At 56.0% G+C, this 22,970-nt stretch overlaps 1 protein-coding gene across 2 annotated transcripts in view; it reads left to right on the top strand.

Moving 5' to 3' along the window:
- Window positions 1–3,485: 3,485 nt before the first annotated feature.
- Window positions 3,486–22,970, top strand: part of ADAMTS2 (ADAM metallopeptidase with thrombospondin type 1 motif 2) — a 235,399-nt gene continuing 215,914 nt past the window's right edge. For both annotated transcript variants that reach the window (XM_045394647.3, XM_065547140.1), the window contains exons 1-2: window positions 3,486–3,691; window positions 4,718–5,112. In XM_045394647.3, coding sequence (XP_045250582.2) covers window positions 3,562–3,691; window positions 4,718–5,112 — 525 coding nt within the window. In that variant the 5' untranslated portion in view covers window positions 3,486–3,561. The remainder of the gene's footprint in view (window positions 3,692–4,717; window positions 5,113–22,970) is intronic.

Below are 22,970 nucleotides of genomic sequence, written 5' to 3'. Positions count from 1 at the left end.
AGCGGAGGTGGGCGACAGAAAACATTCCTCCTCCTTAATGCTTCTTCTGCCAGGGCTGGGGGGTGACTCGTGGCACCCAAGATGACCTGGAAAGGTGCTCACCTCTTTCTGCACTTCACATCTTCAGGAAGGTTTTATTCATTTTTTATTTTTTATTTTTTGAGACGGAGTCTTGCTCTGTGCCCCAGGCTGGAGTGCAGTGGCGTGATCTCGGCTCACTGCAAGCTCCACCCCGCGGGTTCACACCATTCTCCTGCCTCAGCCTCCTGAGTAGCTGGGACTACAGGCGCCCGCCACCACGCCCGGCTAGTTTTTTGTATTTTTTTTAGTAGAGACGGGGTTTCACAGTGTTAGCCAGGATGGTCTCGATCTCCTGACCTTGTGATCCGCCCGCCTCGGCCTCCCAAAGTGTTGGAATTACAGGCGTGAGCCACCGTGCCCGGTCTTCAGGAAGGTTTTAAAGGGGTTGGGTGTGTAAGGCCCGAGCTGACTCTGAATTGTCCTCACTCCTCCCCACAAACACTGGGCTTCTCGGTGAGGGTGACAACTCCAGGTTTTCAGGGACCGTGGTGCTGATGATCACGAACAATAGGCAGGTGTAGGGCAACAGCGGGTGATGAGGACTGCGGTAAGCTGGAGACCACAATCAGACCTGAAGATTCAGGCTCCAGTAGAAACTAACGCACGTGGCATGCGCTGAACAACACATCCAGCGGCGTTGGTCCAGTGGTCCTTGGTTCTTGTCTTTGGGACCTAGACTGAGCACGTAGAGGGGCAGAGAGCCGTTGGGGACTTCTGTGTCCCGTATTTTACCTGGAAGAGGAAAAGGGGGACCAGAGAAAAAGGCAAACACCAGCAGAGGGGGAGAGGCGAGATTTGAGTCATGGAGGTTTGAAGTAGGAAGATTTTTGTTGTTGTTCTTTGGTTGTTTTTTGTTTTTCTGTTTGTTTCTGAGTGGAGGACAAGTGATCACGAGGCTGGGATGTGTCTGCAAGTCCCCTCCACCTCCCTGAGGGTTTAACTGTGAAGTTAGATGCATGTGAGCCTCGTTCGTCCACCACCCTGGTGGGTGACAGTGGGGGCACTAAAGGATGGGCTGGGCAAGGGTGCTGCTCCGTCTTCAACTCATCCCTGGTGGCAGGGACATGGGTGATGTGGGAAGAAACAGCTGCCAGGGGTTATTCAGTGTCCAGGAGACAAACTCTTTTTCCAAAAAATATCCTAAAGCAAGTATCCCAAAGTATACAAAATAATTTAGCTCCGTGAACCTGTTAGAAGATGCCATCAACTCACAAAGCCAGAGTTGCTCCTTTTCAGGTCTCCTTTCGTACTTCTGATCACATCAGAGCAACGACCTCTGTGCTAGTCCATCTTAAGGCTTTTGTAACACTTGCTAATCAGCTTCAGCCTTCAGTACCTTTAGCAGGTGGAAGTATCTGGAATTTGATAACATTTCTGTTCTTGTTGTATTTGTTTTTAGCAATTATCTTTGATTTATGGAAAGATGGTGAGATGCTGGCTTTTGCATTTATGGTAGTGATTTAAAGTACCCTTTAAAATTTTGAATAAAGTTTTAGGCGCTGTGTAAAGAAAAACCCAACCATAAACATGGCAGGAAGGTGTAGAACATGCCCCTTGAAGTAGGGGCGGCTACTGGTTGTCTCACTTGTGTTTTGAAGAGGATGGAAGCACTGACAATCACCGGAGGAATGCTTCATGTGTTCCAGGACGGCAACTGGCTGGACCCAACTCTGGGCTGCCTGGCTCCCCCAGCCTGCATGATTCAACTCATGCCACCTCTTACGGGAAGTCCTCCTGGATGCCCAGCTCTGGAGTCATCTCTCTTGTGATACACTAGGATTCCAGTTCCAACTTTCTTTGGAACCACCTGGGTCATCAGAGGTCACAAGAGCAGATGCCTACAGAGAGTGAGGAGCGGAGGGACCCGCCACAAACTGCAAGGTAAGTGCCCATTTAACGGCTGCTAAGCAGGAGTATGGGTCTAGCCTGGCCACATCTTCCAATATCTCAAGAAAAGTTACCAATCTAAATTTCCATGTGGCATCTCACCATGCCTGGGGGCTGGATCCAGCCTCGGGCACCCTTAGGTGACCCAGAAAGAGCACAGCTTGCAGGTGAAGATGGCTGTCCAGCTGCGGTGCCCTCACACCCAGGCCCCAGAATCGAAAGAACCAAGGACGTGAGATCACAGTTACAGCCTGCTGTGTAAGTCATGTTTCCCCCAGCGACTGGGACCTCCTGGCCAGCAGGGAGAGGCCTGAGTCATCTCTGGGTCCTCTGCCCCTGGCCAAGGCAAAGACCAAAGCCCTGTCCACACAGGCCTGGGGCAGGGCGAATGAGAAAATCGAAGGGGTGGGTGTTCACCCTCTGGGGAAGTGAGGCAGAAATTGGGGGTCCTAGGGCAGAGATATCCAATAGCCTGAGTGGGGGCTCTCAGGCAGGCCCTGGAGCGAGGCCGCTGAGCTTAGACAGCATGGGAGGATCAGGGCCTTGCTGGAGAGGAGGGATTGGAGAGGGGTTCCGGTTGGCAATGGGCTCTAACAGGATGGACCCAGGTGTCCTTGGATGCTTGGGTGGAAAAGGTAGGCAGACCTTGGAGAGGCCATTTCAGGTTGGGGGCCAGGAGTGCAGTGGCGGGAGGACAGAATGCATACGTGGGGTTGAGGACAGGTGAGGGCAGGAGCCTGACTGTGCTCCTGGGCAGAGAGCCCAGGTCTGGCAGGAAGAGGCTGTGCTGAGGCTGCAGCGGAGGGATGGGAAGGCAGATGGGGGACAGGGGACAGGGACTTCAGAGGAAGAGGAACTGGGGACTGAGGGAGCCTTGCCTCTCTCAGTAAGGGCAAAAGTTGATCTTTGGGGTCGCGCCCTGGGTGTACCCTCCTAACAGCATCGTCTGGCCTTTGCGGCCTCTATTTGGGCATTAGGCCTGGCTCAGCCCCTAGGACCCAGGAGTCAGTCCCCCCTCCCCTTTCATTCCCTCACCCTGTCCTGCCCCAGGGCACAGAGACAGGGGGTGCACCCCTTGATTCCCAGGGCTGCCGAGTGGGACCCAACACCCCGAGGGCTCGCTAGGTGGGGACGTTCTGCCGGCGCCGCTCCTCGGAGGTTGTGCGCCTGGGGTGGCTGGCGGCGGGGCTCCCCCGGCCCGGCCCGCGGCGCTTCTCTGCCGCCGCCTCGGGGTGTCTCTGCTTCGCTGCGAGCCCGGCACCGCGGCGGCGGCGGCGCGAAGAGGGAAGCGGGCGGCGGCGGCGGCCGCGCCAAGATGCGCCGGGTCACCGCAGGCTGAGGCGCCCGCCGTCCCCGCCCTCCCCCTCGCTCGCCTCCCTCCCTCCCGCCTCCCTCGCTCGCTCGCTCCTTCCCTCTCTCCGCCTTCCCTCCGCGCTCCCCCGCCCTCCCCTCCGCGCCTCGCCTCCTCCGCCCCGCGCCCTGCGGTGCTGCAGCTGCGGGCGGCTCCAGCTGCCCCCAGATGTGGGCTGGGCGGCTCGCGGGGAACTTTCGCGCCGGCTGCGAGTGCGGGGCCCCGGCTGCAGTCCGGCTGCCATGGATCTGCCGGCGGGAGCCGCTCGCCGCCTGCTCTGCCCCGCGCTGCTGCTGCTGCTGCTGCTGCCGCCGCTCCTGCCGCCGCCGCCGCCCGCGAACGCCAGGCTCGCCGCTGCCGCCGACCCCCCAGGTAGGTGCGGCCCGGCCCCCCCGCCCCGGGACCCCCGCCGGCCTGGCCCTGCGCGCGTGCCCCGCCGCCCCCTCCCCAGGCGTCGTCCAGCCTGACTTGGGCAAACTCCGCGCGCCCCGCCCGGGGCCAAGTTGGCCAACTTCGGGGCCGGGTTGGTCGCGCAGGGGGCGCCCCGCAGCGCACCCGAGCGCCTTGGGCCGGGGGCAGCCTCGGAGCACTGGCGGCTCCGGAGTCGCGGAGGGTGGGGACGGAGGGCCGGGAAAAGCCCCGCGGCGGAGAGCACAGAGTCAGCCCCAGCGGGTCCGGGGGAGAGCCAGGGCGAGGCGGCGCCCGGGCTCGCGTCCGGGGACGCTCCGGAGGAGCCGGCTGCCGAGCGCGTAGCCTTGGGCCCTAAGGATTGGTTGGGGCGCTCCGGAGGGGATCCCCAGAGATCGGAGGGACCCTGTTCCACCCCTCCCAGTCCTCGGGCGCTCGGGGAGACGGGGCCGGCAGCGGGCTGAGCGGGAGCTGGACAGGCAGGACAGGCCGCTCGTGCTCGGGGAAGCCGAGACTCCGCCGCCCCGGAGGCCAGCGGTGAGGGCACTTGGGCGGCAGGGGTCCGCCGAGGGGTTGTGGCACACGGGTAAGGGGGCCAACCCGGAATGGCTTCCGAGCAGCCCCACGTCCTGCCAAGGACGGTGGGTTCAAGGTTCGGGGGACTCTCCGACAGGGTCGTCCCTTCGGGCACAGGGAGGTTCCCACAGAGCCCCAACCCTGAACGGGGCAGGGGGCAGCGCTCTGGGCAGGCAAGGTCCCCTGAGAAGGGAACGGCCGGGGAGTGGCGGAGCCCCGGAGGGGTGGCCGTGTTAACGCCCCTTCCCGGTTGCAGGAAAGCCGGGGAGGTGCAGGCTGGCTTCGGGGGTCGCCCGGCGGAATGCCCCTTCCCTTCGCAGTGGGGCGGGGTCTGGGGGGCGTGGCTTGCCGGCGGGGCTCCGAGGCTCTGGGGCCCCGAGGTCTCCGCCGATCTAACGCCCCTTCCCGTTGCAGGCGGGCCCCTGGGGCACGGAGCGGAGCGCATCCTGGCGGTGCCGGTGCGCACTGACGCCCAGGGCCGCTTGGTGTCCCACGTGGTGTCGGCAGCCACGGCCAGAGCAGGGGTACGAGCCCGCAGGGCCGCCCCTGTCCGGACCCCGAGCTTCCCCGGAGGCAACGAGGAGGACCCTGGCAGTCACCTCTTCTATAATGTCACGGTCTTTGGCCGAGACCTGCACCTGCGGCTGCGGCCCAACGCCCGCCTCGTGGCGCCCGGGGCCACTATGGAGTGGCAGGGCGAGACAGGCACCACCCGCGTGGAGCCCCTGCTCGGGAGCTGTCTCTACGTCGGAGACGTGGCCGGCCTAGCCGAAGCCTCCTCTGTGGCGCTCAGCAACTGCGATGGGCTGGTGAGTACGCACTTCTCTGGCTCCTTTCTCTCCGCTGCTCTCGCCTGGGCTTTGGAAAAGCGTTACCTGGGAGTCCTTGGGAGGGCAAGGCCTGCGCTGAGGACTTTCCCTGCCCTCCCCGTGCTTTAGGGAGCCTCGTGCTCCAACTGAAGGGCTTGGCTGGAAAGCAGGTTGTTTCGATTGGTCTGAGCAGGGGCCATTTATGCAAGGGGAGGCCCGGGTCTCCAAAAGGCTCAGCAGGAGCAGCGTGCGCCTCTCTCTTAGGCCTGCCTGAACGGGTCTCTGGCTTGCATCCCGGGGTGGGTCCGTGTGTGTGTGTGTACCTTCGTGAGTGTGTGCACATGTGTTCTGGAACGTTGGTGTGTACCTGCATCTGGGTGCCTGTGCACCTGTGTGAACATATGCGTACGCCAGCGTCTTTTGTGCATGGATGTGTCTGGGTTTCTGCATGTAAGCGTGTTGAGCATCTGTTGAGTTTGTGTCCGTCCTTGTGCATACTGGCGTGTGTGATATGTTTGTGGTGGACTTACGGGCTGACAGTCAGTCTTCCTGTTTCCTTGTGTGTGGGGGTGATGCCAGCCCAGGGAGCAGGCAGTGGTGCTGAAATGCCCAGTTAGCCCTCTGCCCCTTGGCTGACCGGGAATCACTGGTTTTTCTGCTGTGGTTTCCTGTTGAACTCCAGCTGGTTCTTTGAAAAGTTGGTTTTCTCTATTTTGAGCTGAGGGGTGCATTTGGAAATGAAGGCTCTAGTGCCCATGAGCTGCTCGATCTTTTGGGGGCAGCCCCTGAAGGACAAGAGAGAGGCTAGGGGGTCCCTTCTGAGACTGCCTGGACCTCTCTAGTCCTGTGACTGGAGCTGTGGGAAGCTCTGCTTCCTGGAGAGGGCAGGAGGTACCATGGCTCAGCACAAGGGGCCTCAGAGGAAGCCTGGATCGATGCTGAGGGAGGAGGCTGACATTGGCAGTGCTCTGTCCGGCTGCCCGGGGCCTGGCACACAGCAGAGGCCACTGCAGTTTTCTATTTTGGACTGGGTGTGTGGTGGTCAGGCTGGCTGTGCTGGCCAGACATCTGAAGCCGCCCACCATGGGTTCCGATCTAATTGCTACTCAGGGCACTCCTGCCTCGAGCGAGTGGCCACTCTCCCAGCCCCATGGCCCCTGAGCACACCCATACTCGGGCAGCCCAGGCTCATCCTACAGTCTGCAGAGCCAGCAATTACACCAGGGCCCCACAACCACTGCCATTCTTTTTATGGAGACACAGAAAATATCACTTGTTGCTTTGGAAAATCACTGCCTTTGGCTGGATTTAGTTAGAACTTGGCCATACTGCAAACAACTGTAAATATCCCTGGAGGAGGTGGGTTAAAATGGCGAGCCCTTGACATCGCCCACTGTCTCCGAGGACATCCTGGGCCTCAGAGGTGTGTCCCATTTTATGCTGGAGGCAAATTTCCTAAATGAAAGGAGATGCTTGCTGCAGACTTAGGGTGAGGTAAGGTGGTGGGAGTTGACATGGGACTGCAGTCTGGTGGTGGGCCAACACCTGTGTACTGTGCATTCCTGATGGAGAGCATTGTGGAGAGGACTTGTCACTGTTTCATTCATTCAGCAACTCATTTGGTGATTCATTTTTTCAGCCAGCACCTTCTTATGTGTTTACCCCCTGTACTGGTCGACGATGAGGCAGGTCTGGTACCCACCCAAGGCCTCCTGCCATCAGGGTGGCTGACAGGCACTCTGGCCAGGACTTGGAGAGTGTGCTCCTGGGGGGCAGTTTGAATGGGGGCTGGAAGAATGAGTGGCCAGCTGGAAAAGATGCAGGTTGGCAACCCGGGCAAAGGGAGGAGCATGTGCAGAAGTACCAGGTGTGGACTGGACTGGGCAGGACAGGACTGCTGAGGTGTTCCATGTACCAGACAGAGCTGGGAAGAATATTGGGGTTCAAAGAGGAGCTGGGACCTGCCTGAGTGGCGCTGAATGCTGTCAGTGAATAACGGCCTTGGACAGTGGGACAGCACCATTGGTTCTTTTTCTTTTCTTTTCTTTTCTTTTTTCTTTTCTTTCCTTTTCTCTTCTCTTTTTTTCTTTTCTTTTCATCCCTCTCTCCCTCCCTCCCTCCCTTCCTCTTTCTTTCTTTCTCTCCTTTCTCTCTCTCTCTCTCCTTTCTTTCCTATCTTTGTTTTAGACAGAGTTTCACTCTTGTTGCCCAGGCTGGAATACAATGGCACAATCTCAGCTCACTGTAACCTCCACCTCTCGGGTTCAAGTGATTCTCCTGCCTCAGTCTCCTGAGTAACTGAGATTACAGGCATGTGCCACCATGCCCAGCTAGTTTTGTAGTTTTAATAGAGACGGGGTTTCTCCATGTTGATCAGGCTGGTCTCGAACTTCTGACCTCAGGTGATCCGCCACCTTGGCCTCCTAAGGTGCTGGGATTACAGGCGTGAGCCACCACCACCAGCCTCTTCTTTTCTTTTCTTACTTTTTTGCTGCGTATGTGTCTGTTTTGCTTTTAAATCCCCCTCTGCTACCATGATAGGCTTCTTTGCTAAGGACCTGGGGCTTTATACAGGGTGCCTCTTGTCCTCACAGAGCCCCTGTTGGGGAGGCATCTCATCCCTGGTTACAGGTGGAGCACTCAGGTTCTGGGAGGTTGAGTGACTAGACAGGAGTTATTCATCATATCTACAGAGAGGGTTAGTATCCACAGTGAGGGGTTGTTCATAATATCCACAGCAAAATGTACCTTTGCACAAGGCATGAGCAAAAAGTGCTGAACAGTGTTCTTGTGCATCATATTGCTACGGAAGAGTTTTCTAGTATCTCTTGGGCAGCATGGTAAGTGTGCTAATTTCACATGATTTTTACAAGCCTATTAAAAACCCAATGAGAAGCCTTTTGGCGTAAAAGGTAATAATGGTAAGTGACAACTGACTGTGTTCCTATTAATGCTGTGTGCCGGGCTCTCAGCTGAGCCCCCTATGCCACATTGCCTTGTTTAATCCTCACAGCACCCTATGGAACGTGTCCCGACATCATCCCCCTTCTACAGATGAATAAAGCGAGGCTCCAAAAGTTGAGACAGCTTGCTTCAAGCTTTGAAGCCCATTCCAAGGCCATGCTACTACGTTTTGCTGCCTTTTTCTGCATGCCTACAAAGAGAATTTTAAAAACGCATTTCTTTAAAACATTTCCCACCTTTCTTATTTGACTCCTGGAGACGTTCTCATTGTGGGTTTGACCATCGTCAGTGTGAGCGGGGAGCCGGGAGCAGGCCTGGGAGCTGAGTGGCTCTGACTGGCTGGTGACCTGCGCTGGGCTGCAGCTCCTGTGGCTGGCCTAAGTCCTCACTGGTGGGGGACTGCAGCTGGGACTTCTGTGGGATGGAAGCAACCCTGCCCGCCTCTGCCTCCCCACTCAGGGCAGCACGGGGGTCCTCTCCTGCCAGGCTGGGCAGGGCCAGTGGAGGAAGCCTCCGTGGGCTGGGCAGTGGAGACGGTCTGCCCTCCAAGGCCTGGTCCAATCCTGGGGCCCAAAGGAGGAAGTGTATGCTCTGCCCTGGGTGCTCGATGCGAGCCCCACGACCCTGTGAGGTAGAGCTGCCCCACTGCGTGGCTGAGGCTCAGAGAGGCCCAAGGTCCCATCGCAAGAAGAAAGCCAGGGCTGCTACCTTTCAAGCTGGGGCTCCCCTGGGGGGCTGCCGTCTGGGCCAGGCACCCACTCTGTCTTGCTGGACATTAAGAGTCATCAAAGCCACAGAGAGAAGTCGGAAGCTGGCCTAAGGGATCGAGATGAGTTTCATTTTTCCCAGCAAGGCTGCTGCCTTCGAGGCCACACACTGGGCTCCAGCAGGCTCAGGGGCTAGAGCAGATCAGGCAGGTGTGGGCAGTCCTGGGACTGTGCAGTGGGGGTGAGGGGCGCCTGGGATTTGCAGCTGCCGCTGGTAGGGTCTTCCTTCCTCCCACCCCGCCTTGGCACTGCCTGGATCGCAATGAGAGGTTGTCAGGAAGACCAAAGAGGTCTGAAGGAACCTCTGGGTTCCCTAGGGTGTCGGGGCTCCCCAGATAGGAGCAGAGGCTCCTGTGGGCCCCAGCTGCAAGCAGCCTACACAGGTGCTAAGGCCAGTCTCAGCCTCCGCCATACTTGTCACCTTCCTTGTTTAAGTCTTGCTCAGTTTGAGTGACAGAAACCCCTGGTCATATTGGATGAAACAAACAAGGGACACCATGGCCCCAATTATCTGGGGGTCCTGAGGAGTGTAGGCTTCAGGCCTAGCTGAATCCCGGGGCTCAGAACATGCTATCCGTTTCTCAGCCCTGCCTCTCGGTGCTGATTTCAGAATTGCTCTCCACTCTGCAGCCCCCAGCCCACCACATGGGGCCACCAGCGGCTCCAGGCCTAGCTTGTTTTCCAAGGAGGCAACCCTTTGAAACGGAAAGCCCTCCTCTGTGGGTGACACCTGTAAGAGCTGGGGGAGGGATTGGAGGCCCATCTTCAAACCCACAGCCGTGGTGCAGGCCTAGCCCAAGTCTCCTGCCCACCTTTGGGACTGAGGGGGAGGGACAGACTCCCAAACTCTGGAATGGAGAGGGGTCTATTGTACAAGAAGGGAGGACGACAGTTGTGCAGGGTGGTGAAAACGGTTGTGGCCTCCCTCCCCCTGGACTCCAGACCCCATGTTGGGCTTAGAAGTCTTCCTGGGCTCCAGGCTTGCCTGCTCAGCTGCCTGCGGAACCCCCTTCCCTGGATGACCCCATACTCCTCAAGTCACATGGCTCCCCGCAGTCTCCTCCAGACCTCACCCTTCCAGGGTTGCCCTCCCCTAGCCAGCTCCAATCCCAGAGCGCTCTGGCCCGGCTTCCCTCCACGCCCGGTGCCAGCCCCTGCCTTCTGCTCCTCTGTCCCCCAGTGCTCCGTGCTCTCTCCCCGACAGCGCTTCTCCCCCAGTGCTCCGTGCTCTCTCCCCGACAGCGCTTCTCCCCCCTGCTCCGTGCTCTCTCCCCCACAGCGCTTCTCCCCCCGTGCTCTGTGCTCTCTCCCCGACAGCGCTTCTCCACACTGCAGCCAGAGGGATGTTTAGAGACCACGCAGAAACTCATGCCACGCCTTCACTTAAGGCTCTCGGTGGTTCTCACTGCTCTTAAAAACATCCAGACCCACTGGCCTGGCATTCAAGGCCCCTGTGACCTGGCCGGGGCCCTCCAGCTCCGACCCGAGTCACACGCTCTGCTGGTCTGGCATGAGACTCCGGGAGCAAGGATTGCAGGAGGCAGAACTCCAGCGTCCTCCTCAGGTGCCCTGGGAGGTGGGCAGTGACTCCCTCCCCTGCTGCCTTACCTGAGCCGAGGGCCCCTGTGGAGACGCCTGAGGAGTCCAGCAGTGCAGCGCAGTCCCTCCGGAGGCGGGCGGAGGCGGCGGGCAGCCTCAGGAGCGGGTGCAGGGAGCAGCATCCAAACCATCTACCTCCGCTGGGGGCTGCGAACCCAGCCCCTGCAGTCTTCCTGTGAACCAGCCGTCGTGGCCCCATCTCACAGGTAGGAAACTGAGGCTCTAGGAGTTACATATGCAGGTCCTCTCTGTGTGGGCTGGCGTCTCTCCTGGAATCCTTTAGGGAGGGGCAGAGTGGAGCCAGCTCCCAGCACCTAGTCAGCACTGGTCTCAGCTGGAGCCCCGGGAGGCCAGCTCTTCCTGGGACCCCCGTATCATGCTGCCCAGCCCCGGCCTGCACTCCATTGCGTGGCTGAGTGTGTTTCTGGCACTGGTCAATGCGCGCAGCCACGTGCTCGTTCCTGTGTGGCAGGCTTCTCCTGCCCGATGGCTCGCTGTGGCTTCCCTGTCGCCCGTGTCTCCAGTGCTTAGCGAGTCATGCCTGAGAGAATGCAGGCCCTCCTGCAGAGTCAGCTGGGAGGTGAAGGCCAGGTCCTCACCCAGGCCTGCTGTGAGGCTCACAGGGGCCACACCTGGGTGAGTAAGGGAATCAGCCAGGGACTTATCCGCCCTGAGCCCCAGGGCCAGGAACATCCACTCAGGAGCAAGGCGGGCTTTGCTTCGTGGCTGCCTGAGCTGTGGTCTGGGCCTGCCTACTCTAGTATCTGGAGACCCAAAGGGGCAAGTGTGCATGGCGGCCTTCCTGGGACCCTGGGTCTGTGCTGGCAGGCAGACGTGTCCTTCCTTACCCCACCTCCTTCTCTGGCTTGTGCACCTCTGGGGGTCCCTGTGTTGCTGCCAGGACAGCAGTCTGCTGGCTGCATGTGGACATGTGCATGTCCTGGGGCTGTGCATGGCAGGAGTGTGTGGAAGTGTGTGCATGTACGTGTTGCCTCTGCATGTCTTGCATGTAGGGGTGCGTGCACACAGTGTGCGTGTGGGGGTGCATATGTGCGTGCATGTCTGAATGAGTGTGTACATGTGAGTGTGTGCACACACGTGTGTCTGCATGGGAGTGTGTGCGTGTGAGTGAGTGTGGGCCAGCACGTGTTGATGTATTTCTCGGAAGGGGTTTCCTGCACCCTGCAGAAGAGGGGCCTTAAGTGGGATTGAGTTACTCAGGGGAGAGGAGGACGCAGCCCCCTCAATCTTGGCGCCACTTTAGACACCCCCATCCCCTACTGGTGGTCACCCCGGAATGGGAGGATCCAGGTAGGAGCTGCACACTCTGCTGCCTATGTTTCATATTAAATGTCAGCTGTCCACCGGGTCTGCGGTGCTGCCATTAATATGGAGAAGTTATTACCGAGCCTGGAGCTGGCTCCTCGGGCTTGTCCATGAATTTCAATTACACTGCACAACGACTCCAGGGCTGCCGAGTGGGGTGCACAGCTTCCCCTCAGAGGCAAAGGGAACCCTCGTGTCCAAGACCAAGGCCTGGGTGCTGCTGAAGCCAGGCAGGCTGTACGCCATCCCCACCCTGCCCTGTGCATTTCAGGGGTTAACCCAGGGAAGCAGGGGCCTAGTGTGGGTTGGAGGCTGCTGCGGGTCACATGGTCCGCTGTGCCCCTCGTGACTGAGTAGGGCGGACAAGCACCACGATGCTGCGAACCTCGGTTCCTCCAATAGTGAAAGATGGGTTCTGTCTGCACGCACTTCACTGGCAGTGAAAGGATGGGTGTGCAGCAAGCGCCTACCCCAGGCCCGGGGGTGAGAAAGTGGCGGCCGTGTCTGCATCTCATTAGCTCTGAGGTGCCATCAGTTACAGGACACACCATTATGTTATATGCCACCAAGAGAGAGGAGACACTCCCATTTAAACTGCAGCTCTGTGCCTTCACTGTGGTCCCCTGGAGGTGCAGGCCCCGCCCCCGTAGTGCTTGTTTTCTCTGATGCTGTCTGCAGCCTAATGGGTGGACCACTTCTCTTGCCTGGCTGTTGCTTGGCTCCCAGGAACTGAGTTCCGGCGGCTTCGTCTGCCTCCGGGGGTCTTCCTCTTGTGAATCACGAAGTAGCGTCCGTCCTCCAGGGATAGGTATTTGCCTCACCAATGCGAAGCTACATGCACCTTTCTGCGAGCTCCCTAACTTTTTGACCTCACGGTGTGACTCTTCAAAGGCATTTTGAGTGTCCAGGGTGCTGGCACTGCACGCGTCTGCAGTGAGGGACTGCATTGCAAGGGTGGTGGCCCAGGAGGCGGGGGCCGGGGCCAGGGTGTGAGACCTGCCAATCGCATCCTCACTTCAGGGACGGGAAATTGAAAGATGCGTGTCGGAGGGAGCAGCCCTCACTGGCTCTCTGAGCAGAATGTCCAGGATTCATCTTTACACCCGGGTATTTTTCCTTTGAAAGCCCTAATCTGAAATTTTTTTTTTGAGACGGAGTCTCGCTCTGTCGCCCAGGCTGGAGTGCAGTGGTGCGATCTCGGCTCACTGCAAGCTCCGCCTCCCGGGTTCACGCCATTCTCCTGCCTCAGCCTCCCCAGTAGTGGGGACTACAGGCGCCCGCCACCGCGCCCGGCTAATTTTTTGTATTTTAGTAGAGACGGGGTTTCACCGTGTTAGCCAGGATGGTCTCGATCTCCTGACCTCGTGATCCGCCCGCCTCGGCCTCCCAAAGTGCAGGGATTACAGGCATGAGCCACCGCGCCCGGCCATCTTTTGAAGTTTTTATTAGAGACGGGGTTTCACCGTGTTAGCCAGGATGGTCCCTAATCTGAAATTTCAATGTATTAAAAGTATTGCAAAGTATTAAAGCCTGTCATCTTTAAACTCGGGTATTTTTCCTTTGAAAACCCGTAAATGACAAGGTTTGGAGAGCTTAGGGTTGGTGAACACGCGGAGGTGCTGGGAGGGTGGGTGGTCAGAGAGGGCGTGGAAGCTCTGCAGCCCTTCCCGTTACCTTGCCCTGCCCGTCCCTCCCATGCAGCTGTTTGAAAACAGGGATTGGGACCACATGGAAAGGAGGGCGTCTTATGTTTCGTGCAAGGCTTGTCTAAGCCTTGCTAGTGGTCATTCTGATTGGGACAGAGCTTCTGGACATATGACGAAAAGGGGCTTGAATGCTGTGAGCATATTGGTATATATTTATATCTCTATTTTATGGATTATAGCATGTACCATCGCCAGTCAGTGGCAAATGAAACTTCAGGTTAAGCAATACCACAGATAACATTCTACTTTTCCATCATTCTGTTCTTGTACCAATACTAAGCTGTGTTTATTATTAGAACTTTAAGGCTCTAATATTCAAAGTATTAAGTACTTTGAAGCTTCGCTGTCCAATACAGTCGCTATAAGCCACACAAGGCTATTGAAGACTTAAAATGTGTCTGGTCTGAATTGAGAGGGGCCCTAAGTGTAAAATATACATTGGATTTCAGAGACTTAGTGCCCCCCCAAAAAAAGAATGTGCAGTGTTTAATAGATCATTTTAAAGTATTGATTACAGGTTGAAATCATAGTATTTTGGGCATACTGGGTTAAATAAAATATATTACTGAAATTAATTTCACCTGTGTCTTTTTTGTTTGTTTGTTTAAACGTGGCTACATATAAAGCTCGAGTTCTATTTCTGTTGGACTGTGTGGCTTTGGAACATCTGGCTGAATACTTCCCCCTTTGCTGGTATTCTCTTGCAAAATTTTCTTGGCTGGTCACACATGTTTATTCTTTCAAATGAATTTTAGAATTGTTTTGTCGGGTAGAAAAATCCCTTGTGAATTTGATTGATAGTAAATTAAACTTAGAAACTAATTAAAGAAGGAACCGATGTAATTTACAGTATTTACCAGGAACAGTGTATTGTTCAGTTTATTTCATTCTGCTTTGATGTTGCTCCGTAAAGTATTATATATATATATATTTTTATACAGGTCATCCGTTTTTAAAAATCAGGGTTATTTTGAGGATTTTTTTTCCTCTTTGCCATTGCGAATTGAATACTTTACATCTGTTGTTGGTACGCAGGAAGGCTATTGATTTTTATAGAACTATCTTTTACCAAGTAGCTTGATTGAACTCATTAATTCTAATATATCTGTGAAGTCCCTTGGGTTTTCTAGGTATACAGTTGTGCTCTCTGTAAACACGGATAATTTTGGCTCCTCATCTCCAATCTGCACCGTCTGGAACCTTCAGAGCGATGGGAAGTCACAGCCATGGCTGCGTGCATCCTCGTTCGTGCCTGGCTTTAGCGGCAACGCCCCCAGTATTTCTCTGCTTAATACAACGCGTGCTTGCGGATTAAGATGGATTTCATGTGAAGGCAATATCCTCTGAATTCTTGTTTTCTAAGATCCCATTTTTATCAGTAAAGGAGCTGAAATCGGGATAAAATGTGTCTTAACTCTTAACGCTCCCTTCTCTCACCTCCAAAAGCCAGAGGTGTTGTAATTCCGGGGTTTTGTGTTCTCAGCCTCAGGGCCTCAGCTGTCCACTTTGCTGGGCCAGAAATGAAACCCAGTCCCCATTTACGCCCCATGGGAAGCACTCGTAGGGAGGGGAGCTTTCCTGTGGAAGGTGGGGGAGCCAGCACTTCCCACCATGCAGGTGGCTTCTGGGAGAACAGGACCCTGTGCTTGGAAAGCCCTTTGGGCCATGTGTGGGGGAATTTCCACTTTCATTTGCGGCTTCTCTTTCTCCCCTCCCAGTGGTGTCTCCCTCCCTCTGTCCAGTTTCTCTGGAGGAACCCCTCCATTTTCCTCCTGTGCCTTACGGTGGACTTTGCCCTCTGCTCTGAGGTGCTGGCGCTGCCTGCACAGTCCCCTGCTCTTCCAGTCCCACTGTTACCTGTTATCCCATGTGCTTCTAGAAGGTGTTTTTCCAAGCAAAGACATTCCCCTCCTTAGAATAAATCTGTAGGCAGGGCACGGTGGCTCACGCCTGTGTAACTTTGGGAGGCTGAGGCGGGCGGATCACTTGAGGTCAGGTGTTTGAGACCAGCCTGGCCAACATGGTGAAACCCCATCTCCATGAAAAATACAAAAATTAGCCGGGCGAGGTGGCGCGCACCTGTAGTCCCAGCTACTCGGGAGGCTGAGGCAGGAGAATCTCTTGAACCCGGGAGGCGGAGCTTGCAGTGAGCTGAGATCGCGCCATTGCACTCCAGCCAGGTGGCAGAGTGAGACTCCGTCTCAAAAACAAAACAAAACAAAGGAAAAGCCTGCGGCTTGTCTTGCAGAAGAGTTTCTCCATTGTGTGATCTATCTGCCTGCCCACTGATGGGCATGGAATTTGAGGAGCTTTGAATAGCATCTGTACATAGGCCCCATCCTGAGAGATTCTGGTTTCTCAAACCTGCGCGCGCCCCGGGGTCTGTATTTGTCAAAAGCTATGCAGGAGAGTCTTTGGCACAGCATGGCGGCTGCTCACTAGAGAGGGCTGTGGGGAGTGAGGGCTCTCAGACCAGACCACACTTGGGGCCTGGCTCTTCTCTTGCTGGCCTGTGACCCTCCGTTTCCCCAGTTAAGATACCATCAGCCTCCCAAGGCATGTGTCAGCGAGGGAGCAGCGGGGCATGAGGCTGGCTGGCCTCTGTCAAAGGGAATTCCGTGGAGGGCTTGAGGTGGAAGGAAGCGATCCAGTGGGGATGGCCAGGCCTGGGATGCGGGAAGCTGCCTTGGCGGTGTCGGCTCCTGGCCCTCTGCCCTCGGGTCTCTCACCCGGAAATTCAGAGCCCTGGCAGAAGGAAGGCAGCCCCCGTTGCAGGGACGTGCCCAAGGCCACACGGTAGGAAGGGGTCCTCACATGCAAGTGGGCAGGATACCAGGGCAGCAGCTGGCCTTTGCTGCAGGGCTCTCCACACTTGGCGGGCACCTGGAGCTCCATGGGCGTTGAGCACTGATCCTGCAGACCTGATCAGGGCAAGGTGGGGGCAGTGGTAGGCATCCTCCTTGGTGCTCCTCAGTGCCCTCCCAGGCAGGTGCCCAGGCCCTGGGAGGCTCCTGGTCTCCTCTCCTTCTCTTCCTTCCCCTCCCATCACCTCCCTCCCTCCCCTCTGCCCCCCCGTCTCTGCACGATGGCTGACCACTGGCCACTGATCCCAGCGCACTGGCCCTGAGCTGAGGTCTGGGCCTCTGGGGCAGTGCAGGTCGGGTCACAGGCTGAGGTGCTGTCTGAGACCCTGTGATAGTGGGAAATTATAAATGTTTATTCGCTGTTCATCCCTGGCTCCTGCCTCAGAGCTCCTCAAACCTTTGTAATCTCCTGAGTGTTAAGGGGTGATAGAAACACCTTTTATTGTCATATTTGGTCTAAGCCCCCTGGTTCCTGATATAAGAGTTTCTGGATTACTGGGTTGAGAATTCAGCCTCACTTCCCCAACCTCTGGGGATGGGAGTCATGGAACTTCCATGAAAACTCCTGAATGACAAGGTTTGGAGAGCTTAGGGTTGGTGAACACGCGGAGGTGCTGGGAGGGTGAGTGCCCGGAGACAGCGTGGAGGCTCTGCTGCCCTTCCCGTTACCTTGCCCTGCCCGTCCCTCCCATGCAGCTGTTTCTGGGCTGTGTCTTTAATAATCAACTGGAAATAGTAAGTAAAGTGCCTCCCTGAGTTCTGTGATCTGTTCTATTGATGAACACATGTCTGTCTGATTCCAAGGTCCCAATTACTTTTGCACCAACCTAATAGCAAATTACAGAGCCTGAGGAGGGAGTTGTGGGACCCTCCCGATGTATAGCCGCTGGGTCAGAAGCACAGGTGGGAAGCTGGCACTTGCAACCACAAGTGGGGCCGCCTTGTGGGACTGAGCCCTTAGCCTGAGGGCTATGCTGACCCCAGGTAGTTGGCGTGAGTTTTGCACTGAACTGTGGGACACCCAGCTGGCATCTGGAGGTTGGAGAACTGGGTGGTGGGAGGGAAACCACGTGCTTGGTGTCAGAAGCATTGCGAGTGAAAACAGATCCCTGTGGACCTCACCCAGCCTGGGGGCTCTGATAGAACAAAGGGAGGTCCCAGGCCAGGGCTCAGCCCCGGGGACAGGGAGAAGGCCTGAGTTTCGGGAACAGCCCCAAATGCAGCTGCAGAGACAACTGTCATAGGACAGTTGTGCTGGGTCCTGGTGCTGGGAGCCCCTCCCTCCTTCCCCTTCCCCTCCCTCCAGCTTCTCCTCCCCTTCCCACCTCTCTCTTCCCCCTTCTGCTTTTCTCTTTCCTCTTCTTCCCACTCCCCTCCCTTCTCTTCTCCTTCATCCCTTTTTCCTTTTTCGTCCATTCTCCCTTTATGCCCTCTCCCCTCCCTGCTCCTTCTGCCCTCTCCCTCTCCCCACCTTTCTTTCCCAGAGTCTTTCATCAGCCAGGACTCCTGGGGACCTTTCCTGGCTGGGGGCCCTTCATCGTCAGCTGCACTCTGCACCTGTACCTTCCTGTTTACATGTCACCTCCTGTGACACCACCAAGAAGCCCCCGTTGCCAACAGGTACATTCTGGGAACCAACAACGACCCATCCCAATGTGCTGGCAGGAAATCAGGGCACAGCGACGGGGAGTGACCCACCCCAGGGCCCACAGAGCCCAGCTCCCTCCACTGCAGCTGGAGAGCCAGATGAAATCTGTGCCTCCTCAGAGGTGCAGATAACTCCCCACCCGCACAAGCAGGGTGAATTGCTGAAAAGGGGGATTAATTTCTCCTCTCCTTGGCCTGCTACTGAGTTCTCGGTGCATTTTCCAGCAAACAAGGTCAAAGCTGAGTCCCTGCCCTGCCAGAGCATCCCCCACCTCAGATAGGGCGGCTTGGCCTTTGGGCTGTCCTTCCTCTTGGGGTGCCCTGTCTCTCATGGGCTGCGTCCTCACTGGGGAGGGTGGTCCGACGAGCAGAGCCGCTGGGGAAGGTTGTGCAGGTGGTATCCTGCTCGAGGGCACCTGGGCAAGGGAGTCAATGAGGCCAGCCTTTGCTCTGTCTGGGAGTGAATGGAGTGGAGGTTGGAGGGTGCCCAGCGCTGGGTGGAGATCTTGGGCACTGGGGGAGGGGAAATATGTGTCAGGTGTCTGCCTCCACAGTCAAGGTTGCCAGAGTTCCTGCATTCTTCTCTTTGGGGAGCTTCTGCATCCTCGGGACTAGGGACATTAAGAACCAAAGCCAGGGCAGTTGCAGGGAGGCTGCTGGACATTGCAGGTGGCCCTGGCTGGGGCAGTCTCGGCTGTGGTCACACTGTGGCCTCTGGGGCTGGGGATGGCTGGTCCAGGACTGGGCATTGTATGGGGTGGGTAGATGTAGGCCGTCTCTGTCTTGGTGTCAGCCTGTACTGATAGTCTCTGGGGGCTCAGAGTCCTCACAGCCTTCCCCCAACCTGCCCGCAGGTGCCCACCTGGCTCCCCAAGGCCTGCAGTAGTCCTCTGGGGCGGGGCTGGCCTGGGACCCTTGGTGGGCACCAGGCCATTGTGTTATTGTTGAAACTTGTTTCTTTAATGGCTGGTGGTTACTGCCTCCAACTTTCCTCCTCTGAAGCTGCTTGGTTCTCACTGGGGCTGGTCATTAACCCTCTGTTAGCTTGGGTGGGTTTATATTTGCAGAACTTCCTTTTTCATTCTACCGGGCTGGCGTTTCCTTTCTTCGGTCAGCTCTGTCCGGCCTCTCTTGTTGCTTTCTTCTGGTTACTCAGGCTGTAGAAAATTATCAGCCTTTCAAAGAAGTACTCCATTATATGTTTTGCTTTTTTCCTGACTTGAGTTTTAAATGTTGAACTCCTTTAATTCAAATGAAATGTGTTTCTTATACTGTCTAAGGTGTTGGTTTTAAGTGTTTGTTCTTTTCTGAATCGCCACGCTGTTGTCTCAACACCATTCATTTGCTGATTCACTCTTCTTGACTTTGGGATGTATATTCCATCATTATGAAGTTCGTGGAGGCGATGGGTTTATTTCTACCCTTTCTGTTTTTCTTTTGCACCAGTCCAGGGGTCTTTAATTGCTGTAGGTTGACAATACATTCCGATATCTGATAGGGCAAGTTTCACCATCATGAGGTTTAAAAAAAAATGCCTCAAAGAGTGTCCCCTTCGCAGCAGGCCCTCAACAAATCTTTGCTGGACAAATGAATGACATCTTTAAGATGTTTAATTTTCTCATGGAAATAAGAACATTGATTCAGATCTTTAAAAATATAGCCCAGTAGGTTTATTACTAAGAGACTTAGAATTTTATTGCCATTGTGAATAGGGTCTTTTCCGTTATATTTTACCGCAGACTGTTATAGATATCTGGGAATACTTTTAATTTATAATACAGTAGATGATTATTTACTCGGAATACCTGGGACCTGCTTATTTCAGACTAATGATATTCTCAGAATTTAGACAGACATCTTTATTCGCAGGGAGGAAACAGAGTTAAAAATGACACATTAGTGCAAATTATACCTGCATGTGCAGAGCTGCAGCGAACCATTTGACAACCTTGGCTGACCTGGCAAACCCCAGCCCCAGCTTTGCTGTCCTCAAGGCGTGCCCTCCCTGGCAACAGCCCCTGCTTCTGATCCTTTGCTCTCAATGACTTGCGTCTTCCCATGTCTTACAAATATGAACCACAGATAATCACAAAAAGTCCTTTTAAAATAAATCTCTTACCAGGCGCGGTTCCTCACGCCTGTAATCCCAGCACTTTGGGAGGCCGAGGCAGGCGGATCATGAGGTCAGGAGATCGAGACCATCCTGGCTAACACAGTGAAACCCTGTCTCTACTAAAAACACACAAAAATTAGCCGGTCGTGGTGGCGGGCGCCTGTAGTCCCAGCTACTGGGGAGGCTGAGGCAGGAGAATGGCGTGAACCCGGGAGGCGGAGCTTGCAGTGAGCCGAGATCGCGCCACTGCTCTCCAGCCTGGGTGACAGAGGGAGACTCTGTCTCAAAAAAAAAAAAAAAAAAAAAAAAGAAAGCAAAACTAAATCTCTTGCTTGGATGTTTCCCATGCTTGCATTCCCAGGTCTATGAGTCTCTGTATTTATTTTGCATCTAGACTTTTCATGAACTTCCTTGTTACTATTTGGTTCCCTTTTTGTAGATGTTTTTGGGGGTGAGGATTCTCTAAGTGTGTCGTTATTTTCTGCGGTTCTTACTGTTGTCTCTTCTTTTTCAATATGTGTTCGTTTTATGTCTTTAGTAATTTTGTGTGGGAGCTACACCCGTGTTTTCAGAGCATCTAGCCCCACTTCTAAGGTAATTGAGAACCAGGTGCTGCTGCTTCTGTGAACGCGGTGGTGGCAGACCCAAAGTGGACAAACGCTGGCCTGAATGGATCTCCCATGTCCGTTTCCCCACGGTGGCACGGCTTTCCTTTCCCTGCTCTCTTGCATCAAGTAGAGCTTCGAACGCAGGATGTGCCCATGTTGTGGTTTTATGGGGACGAGTGGTGGCGACTGACCTTCCCTTTCAGTCAAGGAGCCTCTCTCAGCTCCTCGTGGCCTGTTGGGTGTCCCCTGTGGTTGGGGAGCAGGGCACCAGCCATGCACAGGATTGTTTGCAGGCTGGCAGGAAAACTGCGGTCTTTGAAAGATACCCCAGTTTCTATGGGGGATGTGGTTCGGTGAGACACTTTCAGGAGAAGGCTGGCAAGTAGATCCAGTGGCACAACCTGGAAACTCTAGGAATCTGGACTTAGGAGCCCCGTTTGGAGTCCCTGCCTTACCCTTAACAATGAGATAATTTTCTGAACTTCAGTGTTCCCGTTGTGCAGGGCGGGGTTTGCGAGCCGGCGGGCCGTGTGCCATGTCCACCCACAGATGAGTTTTGTTTGGCTTCCCCAGAGTTTGAAAATTTCTCACAAAGCTCAAGATTTCCAGTTTCTCTTGAGAACCAGGAAATCTGCGGGGCCTATGTGCTGGAGGGCTAGAGTGGAGCAAGGATGGAACCTTCTAGAAGGGTCCCACAGTTCCAGGTGCCTTGGGAGTCTCTGCTGCTCCCTCTCATTACCCGGGTGGGCTTCACTCACATTCATTCCCTGTGTAGGCACCTGAGAGTTTCTCTGATCTTGAGATGAGTGCTGCTGGGCTTTGGAACCGGTCAGTTCTTCCTCCCTCTCTCCCTCTCCTTCCCATGACTTCAGCTTTTGGCCATCAGCCCCATGCAAGGCCCCGTGTGCCGGAGTCAGACGTGATCTCGCTCCATCACGTGGGCTTGGTTTCTGCTCCTTCCCTCCCTGGGCGAGCCTCCTGTCTCTCATCTGTGAAAGGTAAAAGCTGATGGCAGTAACCACTCTGGTGGGCTATCATGAGGGTTAAATGAAGTGAGTCCCACGGCCAGCACGGAGCAGCGAAGAGCCGTTGTTACTACAAGGTGATATTTTCCTGATGGCGCTGCTAGGAGGAGCCACAGTGTGAAAGCGCTTGGAAACACATGGAGCCAGGTGCAGATTTTGTCCCTTTTGAGAGCTCTGTGGGCTGGGCTTGGGCGGGCATGGGAGTGGGGAGGCGGGGCCAGGGGCGGGGCACAGGCTGGGGTAGGATGCTCTCCCTGCCCCAGGCATCACCGGCCTGGGATGTGTTGCCAGCGGAGGCCGTTACAGTTCTGAAATGGAATTCCTGGGTCAGAATAAGGAGAACAGATGTTTACTGGAAGAGGCCAGGAGCCGCTGACATCACCGAGAGCCCCTCAGGACATGACGGAGGCCAAGGGTCCTCTAGCCCTTCCTGCCAATACAGCATTCCTGGGGCAGCTGCCGGCTGGGGCTGGACACATACACACACACACACACACACACACACACACACACACACACACACACGCCATTTCTCCACCAAATCCTTCCCACCTGAACACAATTAGTCAAGATGTGGGAAAGATTTCCAGTCTGGAATGGGAGAAGAGTCTTGTTGGCGGGCAGGCCCCAAGAAGGGAAACGGAGGCCAGTGTGGTGAGAGGATGTGCAGGACGGAGAGGCAGCCTTTGTTCGGGGAGCGCCCTGGTCCCTTCCTCCGCACCCCTCCGCTGGGAGGGCCTGGCCGCCTGGCCGTTCTCCTTTGGCAGCGAATCCAGAGGGTGTGGTCCAGAGGCGGCTGGCCTCGCTTCTGTCCGCCCGTCCACACCTGTGCAGCCGGCGCCTGTGCCCCTGTCCCTCCCACAGGCCGTTCCCAGGTCCACACTTCTGTGACTGCAAGTGACAGAAAACCGGGGCCGAAGCAGCTGGGGCCAAAGGGGGAATGCAGGACTCAGGGCGGCGGCCCAGGCCTCCCGCACAGTTTCAGCTCGGCCGCCCTCCCCGTGGGCCCTGCCTGGGCAGTGCACCTGGCGCCCGGCAGAGAGGCCCAGCTTCCCCGAGGGTTTCTGGGAGAGCCCAGTGGCCAGTTCTCACTGGCTCAGGTTGGGTCACATGCTTCAGGCAAATCACTATGGCCAGGGCAGCGGAGCGGGACGTTGGCTGGCCAGGCCTGGTCACAGGACCGCTGTGGCTCCAGGGCTGGCGTCTGTCCTCTGACCCTCTGGGAGTGGGTCGGGGAGA

The sequence above is a fragment of the Macaca fascicularis genome, chromosome 6 (genome assembly GCF_037993035.2).
Source record: "Macaca fascicularis isolate 582-1 chromosome 6, T2T-MFA8v1.1".
Classification (NCBI taxonomy): Eukaryota; Metazoa; Chordata; class Mammalia; order Primates; family Cercopithecidae; genus Macaca; species Macaca fascicularis.
The sequence above is the reverse complement of the archived record's forward strand: the minus strand, read 5'-3'. Positions and strand labels throughout refer to the sequence as shown.